The sequence below is a fragment of the Giraffa tippelskirchi genome, chromosome 2 (assembly GCF_054371585.1).
Source record: "Giraffa tippelskirchi isolate mGirTip1 chromosome 2, T2T-mGirTip1v1.2.pri, whole genome shotgun sequence".
NCBI classification, from domain to species: domain Eukaryota; kingdom Metazoa; phylum Chordata; class Mammalia; order Artiodactyla; family Giraffidae; genus Giraffa; species Giraffa tippelskirchi.
In genome coordinates, this window is record NC_137276.1 from 81370574 (window position 1) to 81382699 (window position 12126).

Consider the following 12126-nt stretch of genomic DNA (forward strand, 5'->3'; position numbering starts at 1 on the left):
CATAATCTTACTAGCATGTGAAATGAATGCAACTGTGTGGTAGTTTGAACATTCTTATAGCTCATATTTATGACCAAAAAAAAGTCATTACTTTATTATAACACAATTAGGTGGAACAGGAAAGAAACTAACTAGAAAAATCTAAAAAGTGAGTAAAGAGAGAAGAAACTGGCACATTGCAGTTCATGGGGTCGCACACATTGCAGTTCATGGGGTCACAGAGTTGGACACAAGTTAGCGACTAAATAACAACAATAACAAAAGATAGATAGTTGGAGGAAAAGGAGGTCATTGCGACTTTTGGAGCAATTCTGAAAGAGATATCTGAACACTCAATCTTTGTTCTTAGTTCCTCGTTATTATTAATTTCAAACCCAAAATCTCGTGTTTCTTTATTTCCTAGTCTGTGTGTCACTGATATTATTCTTATCTTTTATCCTAAGTGTATCAATTTTGTGGCCCAAAATGTAGGGGAAAGACAAAATATTTTAAATAAGTAAATGAACATGAGTTAGAAGTGAAGTAAAAGAGGTAAATGAGGACAGTCTCTTTACAAACATGAAAAAGAAACTGCCTAAAGTGGGGAATGAGCCATGCCATGTGGGGCCACCCAAGACAGATGGGTCATGGTGGCGAGTTCTGACAAAATGTGGTCCACTGGAGAAGGGAATGGCAAACCACTTCAGTATTCTTACCTTGAGAACCACATGAACAGCACGAAAAGGCAAAAAGATAGGACACTGAAAGATGAACTCCCCTGGTCAATAGGTGCCCAAAATGCTACTGGAGATCAGAAGAGAAATAAATCCAGAAAGAATGAAGAGACAGAGCCAAAGCAAAAACAACACCCAGTTGTGGATTTGGCTGGTGATGGAAGTAAAGTCCGATGCTGTAAACAGCAATAGGAACCTGGAATGTTAGGCCATGAATCAAGACAAATAGGAAGTGGTAAAACAGGAGACGGCAAGAGTGAACATCAACATTTTAGGAATCAGAGAACTAAAATGGACTGGAATGGGTGAATTTAACTCAGATGACCATTATATCTGCTACTGTGGGAAAGAATCCCTTAGATGAAATGGAGTAGCCATCATAGTCAACAAAAGAGTCCAAAATGCAGTACTTGGATGCAATCTCAAAAACAACAAAATGATCTCTGGTCATTTCCAAGGCAAACCATTCAATATAACAGTAATCCAAGTCTATGCCCAGAGCAGTAATGCTGAAGAAGCTGAAATTGAATGGCTCTATGAAGAGCTACAAGACCTTCTAGAACTAACACCCACAAAAGATGTCCTTTTCATTATAGGGGACTGGAATGCAAAAGTAGAAAGTCAAGAAATACCTGGAGTAACAGGCAAATTTAACCTTGAAGTACAGAATGAAAGAGGGCAAAGGTTAACAGAGTTTCACAAAGAGAATGCGCTGGTCATAGCAAACACCCTCTTCCAATAATGCAAGAGAAGACTCTACACATGGACATCACCAGATGGTCAATAATGATATCAGATTGATTATATTCTTTGCAGCCAAAGATGGAGAAGCTCTATACAGTAAGCAAAAAGAAGACCAGGAGCTGACTGTGGCTCATCAAGTCATGAACTTCTTATTGCCAAATTCAGAATTAAATGGAAGAAAGTAGGGAAAACCACTAGACCATTCAGGTATGACCCAAATCAAATCCCTTATGATTATACAGTGGAAGTGACAAATAGATTCAAGGATTAGATCTGATAGAGAGTGCCTGAAGAACTATGGATGGAGGTTCGTGACATTGTACAGGAGGCAGTGTTCAAGACTATACCCAAGAAAAAGAAATTCAAAAAGGCAAAATGTTTGAGGAGGACTTACAAATAGCTGTGAAAAGAAGGAAGCGAAAGGCAAAGGAGAAAAGGAGAGATATGCCCATTTGAATGCAGAGTTCCAAAGAATAGCAATGAAAGAAGAGAAAGCCTTCCTCAGAGATGCATGCAAAGAAATAAGAGGAAAACAGTAGAATGGGAAAGACTAGAGATCTCTTCAAGAAAACTAGAGATACCAAGGGAACATTTCATGCAAAGATGGGCACAATAAAGGACAGAAATGGTATGGACCTAACAGAAGCAGAAGATATTAAGAAAAGGTGGCAAGAATACACAGAAGAACTGTACAAAAAGATCTTCATGACTCAAATAACCACGACGGTGTGATCACTCACCTAGAGCCAGACATCCTGGAATGTGAAGGATCTAACATATCTTTGGATCTAACATATCTTTTAGGTGCCTTCAGTAACTGCTTATATCTTCTTATATTAGTCAGAGAGAGAATTATAATACCAACAGGGAATTAGGTCTTGGGCCCAGGCCATGTGCCATTTCTGCTGTAGTCTGGGGCATGACAGAGGCTCAGTGTGAGGGAGAACTGGGACCTTATTACCACCCCCTCACTCCATCCCTCCTGAGCTGCCCCCTCCCGTCTTCTCCCTAGACCCGGGCAGGGGCATGAGGAGCCATAGTTTCTGGGTATTTATATGGAGAGTCTGTTGACTTTATTTTATATGCTTTTGAATTAATACTGTAAACTAATCATAAGCAGCTTCTAAACCAAAAATAGCATGTTGTAAAGAATAGTAAATGTGGGTCAAAATAGGGAAAAAGACATCTTTTTAAAATATGTTCTCCTTAGTCTTAAAAAGACTGCTTCTTTGAACACACTGGGGATTTTTAAATCCCTAAGTCAAAAGCTATGACCATTGTTTTAGGGGGAAAAAAAAGCATTATAAGAAAGTGACCATGAATGGGACTTCCCTGGTGATCCAGTGGTTGAGACTTCACCTTCCAATGCAGAGGGTGCAGGTTTGATCCCTGTCAGATCCTGTATGCCTCATGGCCAAAAACCCAAAACATAAACAACAGAATCAATATTGTAACAAGTTTAATAAAGACTTAAAAAATGGTCCACATTAAAAAAAAAAAATCTTTAAAAAAACAAAGAAAATGTCCATGAAAACTATCAAAAAGAGTGAATTAAAGTATTGCTGTCAAGAAAGACAGTAGAGAATGGAGGACCAAAGAACTCCAGGAGAGATATTAGACAGACAGTTGAGGTGTCTATTTCTTCTTCTCCGGAAACTGCAATGTCACATGAAGAAGAACAAAATCCCATTGGAAACATAGCTGTTTAAAAACAAGGACTACAGAAAATATTTTATAAAATAATGTACCTTGTGGTTCATTTTTTAAAAGAAACTTATGTAATTGTACTATGCTGCAAGGAAAGAAACTGTGAGTACTAATGACATTATTGAAAACAACACATCATCCCATGTCCTGTGCTTAGTCAGTCATGTCTGACTCTTTATGATGCCATGGACTGTAGCCCACCAGGCTCCTCTGTCCATGGGGATTCTCCAGGCAAGAATATGGGAGTGGGTTGCCATGCTCTCCTCCAGGGATCTTCCCAACCCAGGGATCGGACCCAGGTATGCTGCACTGCAGACAGATTCTTTACCATCTGAGCCACCATCACATCATCCAATGTCCTACTGAATTACAAAGAATGGAAGATTGCCTTACCTTTGGCTATTGTGGGCATCTGAAAAGCGATGCTGATTACTCCCACCAAATCTCCCAATGGAATCAGAGATCTCAAAATAGACCTGATTCTGATGGCTTCTCCCTTGGCAGCATGAATCAACTATAGGCAGAAAAATAAAGGAATGAAAAATATTGTGTGAAATCAATGTTCTAATTCTATTTGGAAAAGTGAAAGAATGGGAATCTAAGTCTGAAATAATTTTCTGTTAATTACACACAAAATTAGATCTCTTCCATAATAGAACCACTCTATGATCCAGCAATTTCACTCCTGAGTATATATCCAAAGAAAAAAACACTAATTTGAAAAGATATATGTACCCAAATGTTTATAGCAGCATTATTTATAATTGCCTAGATACAGAAGCAACCTAAGTGTCCATCCACAGATGAATGGATAAAGCTGTGGTGTATACACACACACATTATATATATATAAAATATATATAATATATATATAATATATTATTGTATTATTATTATATATTATATATACCCTGGATACTCTAGAGTGTATTATCCTTAGTGAAATGAGTCAGACAGAGAAATACAAATACTGTATGTTATCACTGTGCGTGGAATCCAAAAAAAACACAAATGAAAAAATGTAACAAAAATAGAAAGAGACCACAGTTACAGAGAAAAAAAACAGTGGACACCAATGGGAAGAGAGAAGGGTGGAGGGGCAAGATAGCATTAGGGAAATAAGAGATAAAATTGTTATATATAAAATAAATAAGATATACGGATATATTGTATAGCCAAGAGAATATAGCCAGTATTTTCTAATAACTTTAGAGTGTAACCTATAAAAATCTTGAATTACTATGTTGTACATATGAAACTAATAATATTGTAAAGTAATTATACTTTAATTTTTAAAATTTAATTAAAAATAAACAATGAAGTTGAACCTCTCTCAGAAATTGCCACTTTAGGCTTACAGATAGATATTTACTTGCCCACACCAGTTTCATTGACCTCAGAACACACGAGTTATATATTGCAGTCTAGGCCAACAGGTACATCCATTAGAACAATAGCTTTTATCCTCTTTGGGGTATTAAGGTACTGGATTAGCCAAAAAGTTCACTTGGATTTTTCCATACCATCTTACAGAAAAACCCAAATGAACTTATTGGCCAACCCAATATTTTAACCCTGATAAGTCTGTGAATGCTTACCCCCCAAAATTACATATACATATCTATCCATAAAATGAGCAGTCATACAAAGGGAAAAATTATTATCTCTAGGCTCTGAACACATACTAATATTTATGACTTCTTTAGTCTCTTCCTTGTTTTGTGATGAAAATGTAACTGTATCTGTACCTATAGTCTACACTGATTTCTCCCAGGAATGGGTTTATTATGGGGGAAAATGATGAACCTGGATGCTAGTAGGTCTGTTAGACCTGGGGTCCTCAATCTTCTACTGGTCCATTAGGAACTGAGCTGCATGGCAGGAAGTGAGACGGGGGCGAGCCAGCAAAGTTTCATCTATATTTACACTTGCTCCTGATTACTCACTTTAGGTGTCACTGTCTCTCATAAACCCAGGATGGGACCATCTAGCTGCAGGAGAATAAGATCAAGGCTTCCACTGATTCTGCATTATGGTGAGTTGTATAATTATTTCATTATATATCACAATGTAATAATAATAGAAATAAAGTATACTATAAATGCAATGAAACTGAATCATTCCCTAACCATCCCTCTCTCCCCAATCCATGGAGAAACTGTCTTCCACGAAACCCGTCCCTGGTGTCAAAAAGGCTGGGGACCACTGTGTTAGACCTTCACTGGCTAATAAAATACCTATGAAGAATTTGGATCTGTCATGGTTACAGGTCTCAATCAGTCTCTGAAACAGACTGGACGCTTCCAGAGCCAGGAAGTCATTTGTTCCTTCATTGTAGGGTGTGAAACACAAGCACAATTTCTAACACCCAGGAGACCCTTCAATTAATGGTTGCTGAAGGTGAATAGATTTCAGAAATGCCAAGATTAGTCCCTTATTAAGCCATTTAGTTTTTTTTCCCTTTAATATAGTAGAACAAAAATCTTCTATTTACTAGCATTGTTTCTCTTGTGATTCCTTTGATCATCTACTTTAACAGGGAAAGAACACATATTGTCAGCATTAAGGTTTTTGTCTGAAATCACCCCCAACACACAATTTTTTAACAATCAAGTCCCATTTACTATAATGAAAACCTCACCGGTGGCAAGTCCGTACAAAAAATTAGACTTCAGGTTTTCTAACATTCTAATATTTCTTCACCCTGCAATTCCTCTCTATTCACAACAAAAGATTACATCCAGAAAGAAAGAAAGTTTTAACTTATGGGTGTGAGAGAAAAAAGACAGAAACAAACAAAGCCCCCCTGAAATCAAAGATTTGAAGAGTAGGGAGAAAGGTGATTTAACAGACACTCTGGCTTCATGCTCAGAACAGTTAGAAGTTTATTTGCCTTCCTCCATAGCACTGGTCCATCTGCTACAAACTCTGGTTGTTTCCCATCCATCAACAGATCATGAAGCTAATTTCATGGACCCTGGCTAGTATTTTTAAAATTAATACAATGGGGAAAAACAAAAAAAAGTATAAAATATCAGAATGTATCACAGAGAATCATTCCACAAACTTCAATTACATTTTGGTCAGAAAGTTTATGAAAACACTCATCAATAGCTCTTTCCTTTCCCCTAACCTGCTTCTATTCCCACTTTCACTTAAAAAAGTAGTCAGCTCATAGCAGCTCCTTCAAAAGGACTAAATACTATATCAGTTCAGTTCAGTCGCTCAGTCATGTCCGACTCTTTGCAACCCCATGAACCACAGCATTTCAAGCTTGTCTGTCCATCACCAACTCCCGGAGTCCACCTAAACCCATGTCTATTGAGTTGGTAACGCCATAGCAAGGAAATAATTCTTGAGAGGAACGGTGCTTTATGCATACACTAAAATATGAAAGGATATTATATAGAAAAAGATATGCTCTTTCCCTCTTAGAGTGTGGGAAGTCTTATATGAGTTTTAGAGATATATTAGAAACTGACTATTCTATTAATGAATCATACTGAAATCTCATTACTAATTTTTATAACCAAGATATTTCCAACGAAATAAACAGTTGTTCAGCAATTATGCTGCAGCTATTATTTTTAATGGAGCATGAAGATTACTGGTTTTGGATGTTTTGTGCTATTTGTCAGTGATGGATCTCTTAACAGAGAGAGATAAGCCAGGATTTTTGCTCCTGGACTCCAAGACACTTACATGCATTTCAGGAGCACAGCGTCCTAACAGGTCAATCAAAGCTGCATAAAAGGTCATGATGGCATTTCCCATGTGGATGGTATCATCCTCTTCCTCTTCTGTATCACTTTCATGGAATTTTCAAAAGAAACAGAAAGAAAAGTAAACCAGATAATAAAGTAACATTTCAGATTTATTACATACTTCTCAAAGGAAAGGGACCAGTATGGTAATTAGTTCTGCCTCTTCTGACACTTTTCACATATACGTTTAATATACAGCTTGTCATTTCTAAAAGAAAAAAATGGGTTAAAGATATGATTTGAGATTCTATCACCAAGAACACATGTGTGGGAACTTTAATATTAAACATCCTTTGAAAGGAAAAAGTGGACTTGTTAATTTGATGGTGTCTGCTTATTTCTACTGGAAAACAGGATATTAACAAAGAAAATAACTGATGGATGGAATTGGTAAATTTGATTTTCTATAGAACACACAATTAGAGAAAGGGTCATAAAGATCTGTCCTACAAGACTCCCATAACAGTGATTTTCCCAGAGTACTTCATAAACGTGACTTCATTTACTTATCTTTCTGTTTACTTTGCCCAACCACCCATTCCCAAGTAATATGACATGAAAAACATAAATATTTCATTATCTCATTGATGAGAGATAAATCTGGATAGCCCTGGAAGATCATCTCATTCTTCCCTTTGGAGGCCTGGCGGACAGCTGCCTCAGTTGGACTTAACTGTCTGCAGAATGACAGGAAGACTTGTTGACAATATTGTTTCTGGCCTGCAACGCTGTCTTCAAAGCTCTCAAGTGCACACCCACACATGTGATACTTGACCAGCAAGCTCTTGATGCACATTCTACTACTTAGAAAAACTACGGGATCCCTAGTTCATCAACGACTAATAAATACATGACATGCTTTTGGAGTGCTCCCATCCTGGAACCCTTGCCTTACAGTGAATGGAACATTTATCCCAGATCTCTAAGTGGGAGAACCAGGATTTTCTGGACAACTTCTCTGCTTGGAAATTTTCCTCCACTAAGTGTTATGTTATATCTCTACCAACAGTGCTAGCAGTGTGGTAACATGTTCCCCAAGCAGGACACTCAGCTCCACAGATTAAAAGAATAGGAAGCTGGAACTTCCCTGGTGGTCCAGTCGTGAAGACTCTGCACTTCAACTGCAGGGGAGACAGGTTCCATCTCTAGTTGGGGAACTAAGATCCCAAATGTCATGTGATGTGGCAAAAAAAAGGGGGGGGGCAACATGCCTGAGTGAACTTATTGCTGGAATTGAGTTAACAACATATACTATGGAGAAATGTAAGTTAGTCACTGCCTCCTATTATCGTCACCAAGACCTAAACAAAGCAATTTATTCCTCAAAATGACAACATCCCCTTTTCTTTACATTGCCAATACACCAGTTTAGTTAAGTTCCCATCCTCTTGCTAAAGACTTCTTTATCACTTACAATGATCATGAAAACTCATTCCAGCTATCCTCCCAGTAAACTCTAACTTCAAAGGCTCATCTGTCATCTTTTGTAATAACTCACTATGCCATAGAGCCCTAAGAAAAGCCACAAAATACATCTCCTTCTACAATCTCAATTTCTTTTTACTAAATTCACACAATATTCCTGATGTCTCTTTGTTCATTCACCCTATTCCAGCAGCAAATTCCATCCCTTTTTCCAAAACACATTTGATTTTCAGGGGGAGAAATCATGAGTACTGGAGTATTATACTACAACTAAGAGAACAAAAATTTATTTTGTAAAACTAAAAGTCAAGTAGTATCAGTGAATTTTAAGAGAGTGTATATTTGACCTACGGGGTTTTGCTGGATCCAGTAGTTGGTGAGGGGCCATCTCGAGAGGGATCCTCGGCTATTTTTATGGCTTCTTCCATGGCTGCAAGCAGGCCATTCCCACCTTCCCCCCTCAAAGCGGGACCGAAACACTCAGGCCTCCGGATGAGCAATCTCACCACGACATTTGCATTCTCCTCCACGCTTTCCCCTAGAATCAAATGGGAAACAGGAGGAAACAAGCATTGACTACATGGACATTCAGAGGAAACAATGTTATACTAATTAATTTACATTTGAAGAAGAAACTAAAATCAAATAAGGCAATAGCAGAGCCAAAGTCAAATTCAAATGACTAGGGTTCTGTACATAAGACACAGGAAAGCTCTTTTCTTTCACTTAACATTTTCAAAGTAAAGAAAAGCATGATGGAGACCAGAACTATTTATGTTTGTTAATTTGTTACACGGAGTGAAGATCCTACCTATTATTAGAGTCTGATAAAAAGAGCAAGAATCTAAGTGCCTAAAAATTTTAATTTAATAATGAAAGCCTAGTATGTATCAAAATAAATATTTTAAAATAAATGATTACTGTGAAAAAACTTAATGATTACAAAATAGTCAGTTTCTTTACTACTATTTACTTCCTTCATGAAAATGCTGGGATGCCTCATTATTTTATAGCTTTTGTGTTTTTTTTAGTTTTAAAATAATGTTTTTAAAAGACCCTATGTGATTCATCCTACCATTACAGAAGACAGCAAATCTGAGAAAGTCAAGATATCTCTCTCCTTCAACTGGATTCCACCCAATGTCTGGATAACCCTTTGACACTAGCATCTGGCAACTCTGCAGTCCACAACCAGCCAAATATCGAACTACCTACAACAGAGAAGAAGATAAGCATAAGCATCACCCATGGGGTGAGAATTCATTTGATGCTTGCACTAGACATGGTAAATCATATCCTCAAAGGATGGTTTAAAAATAACTTGCAGAAATACATTCATTTTAATCTCATGACCATCTACATGAACTCCCTGTAAAAAAAAACCATAGAAATCAAGAAATACTGACAAATCATAACAAGGTGCTATCACAGTAAAAATGTTTACAAAGCAACCTCATGAAAGAAAAATATCCCTAAATTTCATATTGTCTGAGACTTCTACCCACAAGAGTTGTAATATTGATAAACTTCAAAAATGCCTAATGATCTCTGGCCCAATGTAAAGCCTGAATCCATCTGAGATATTGAAAGATCCACCTGAGATATAATGATGTTTTAAAGAAGTTAATTACTCCCAAACTAAAGTATCAGTTTAATGGGGGGATGGGTGTGTGTGAGAGGACACCCTAGATAGGTAGGGAAATCTAAGCTTAGAGAAGCTTGGAGTCAAATATCCTTAGGTTCAAATCTGACCTGCATTAGGATTTAGTGTATCATGAACCATGTATCATGGCTTAGTGTCCTGAGCCATGGGTTTACTATCTATAAAGTTTGGGATAACACTACCTATCTTTCTGTACTGTTAAATTTAACACATCAAAATTTCTGCTTAGCTTGGTCTTTTAAAATATTCCATCTTATGTGAATACTGATCCTCTACAAGATTTCATCACAGAACCAGTTTTTAAAGGAAATCCCTAAAGCAGATAGTAAGAGAAGCAACTTATCAAAAAACAAAACAAAACTACATCCAGCTCAGTCACAAGTGAAGTCAGTCTTAAAAATAAACACATAATACAGCTAAAAATATTTTACATCATCCTTATTGAGGTATAATTTATGTAAAATAAACTCATCTATTTACAGTATAAATTCAATGAGCTTTGAGAGATTTATCCACCTGTAGGAACAACCAGAATCAATATGCAGAGTGTTTCCATTGCTTCTCAGATCCCATGCTTTTTGCAGTCCATCCCTCCCTACAAGCCTAGGTCTTGATCACCTGTTTTCTGCCACTACAAACTAGTTTGCATGTTCTCAGACACTGATACATGCAGTCACACACTGTGGGTCTTTCTGAGCCTGGCTTCTTTCATTTAGGATAATGACTTTGAGATTCATTCATGTTAGAGTACATGTCGGCAATCCATTCCTTTTTAGAGCCTAATCATGGCATTTTGCTACTTATGGAAATACCCCAGTTATTATTATTATTTTTTTTTTTTGACCAGCTGATGGACATTTGAGTTGTCTCCAGTTTTGGGCTCAAGTGAGTAAAACCATTATCAATATTTATATACACATCTTTGTAGAGACACACATTTATATTTCTATTGAGTAAATACCTAGTACCAGAAAGGCTAGGCACATATTTATGGTAAGTGAATATTTAACTTATTAAAAATATTATTAAAAATAATGCCAAACTGCTTTCCAACTGACTAACCATTTTTCATCTCAACAGCAATAGATGAGTGTTCTAGTTGCTCCAAAGCCTACTCAGCATTCAGCATTGTCTACTTAAAAAAAAAAAAAAAAATACTAGCCATTTTATCAGTGTGTAGATAAAAATATTTTGGGTTGTATATGGGAAAAAATTTTCCAGAGGTTATTCAGAGATGCAAAGCTGCATGATGCTTGACTAGCACATCAGAAGGATTTGAGCAAGAATTCACTTTTTAATGCCTTCAACAGCTATGCACTAACTGGAAAAAAGCTGAGAGTGACAGAGGGAAAAATAAAAAAGGCCTTGTGCTCATTGGCCTTACATTATACAAAGAAGTAGATTTTGAAAAATATATAAATATATAGATTTTACATATAATTTAAACCATAAATATTTAAACTATAGCACAGATACGGAAGAGTAGAAAGGTGACTTTGGAGCAATGATGGAAGGATGTCTGGAAAAGAGCCAGGAGGACATCTGGCAAAAGACTACTACAGATGGAGAGAACAGCAAGTACCAAGGCCCGAGGGCAGGTGCAGACCTGGCAAGTTCCAGTCACAGCAAGGGGACCAGTGTGGCTGGAGCAAGAAGAACAGGAGAGTGGCAAGAAATGAAATAAGACAATACGTGATATTCAGATAGGGTAGGAACTATTCAAATGCCTTTTACTGTTGCTCAAAGGGAGAAAGAAAGTCTTGGAGGTTCTGGGCAGAAGATTAACATGAAACTTTCAAGAGACTCTGGCTGCAGGGGAGGCTCAGGAAGACTATTTAGAATGTAACTGCAATTAAAATATGGGGGAAATTTATCCAGATTTTGGTAAACATACATATGGCCTACTATGATTAGAGTGCACAGCCTTTAGTATATTAGTAATACCTTGCACTGTAATATGTAAACTTGTGTGATATAAATTATATACACGAGATGTTAAAACAACCTTTTAAGAAAGTAAAAATGCATAATTAAAGTAAAAATGACAGCAGATTATTGTGAAAGGACAAAAACATCCAAGAATATAAAGTTGATTCTCTTTCCAAAGAAA

The 12126-nt window shown here is 36.9% G+C and overlaps 1 protein-coding gene across 1 annotated transcript in view; it reads right to left on the bottom strand.

Moving 5' to 3' along the window:
• Positions 1 to 12126, bottom strand: part of RYR2 (ryanodine receptor 2) — an 849571-nt gene that overhangs the window by 225581 nt on the left and 611864 nt on the right. Inside the window, exons 45-48 of the mRNA XM_081569302.1 lie at positions 9429 to 9564; positions 8705 to 8891; positions 6867 to 6972; positions 3558 to 3678 (exon numbers count right to left, since the gene is read on the bottom strand). Coding sequence (XP_081425428.1) covers positions 3558 to 3678; positions 6867 to 6972; positions 8705 to 8891; positions 9429 to 9564 — 550 coding nt within the window. The remainder of the gene's footprint in view (positions 1 to 3557; positions 3679 to 6866; positions 6973 to 8704; positions 8892 to 9428; positions 9565 to 12126) is intronic.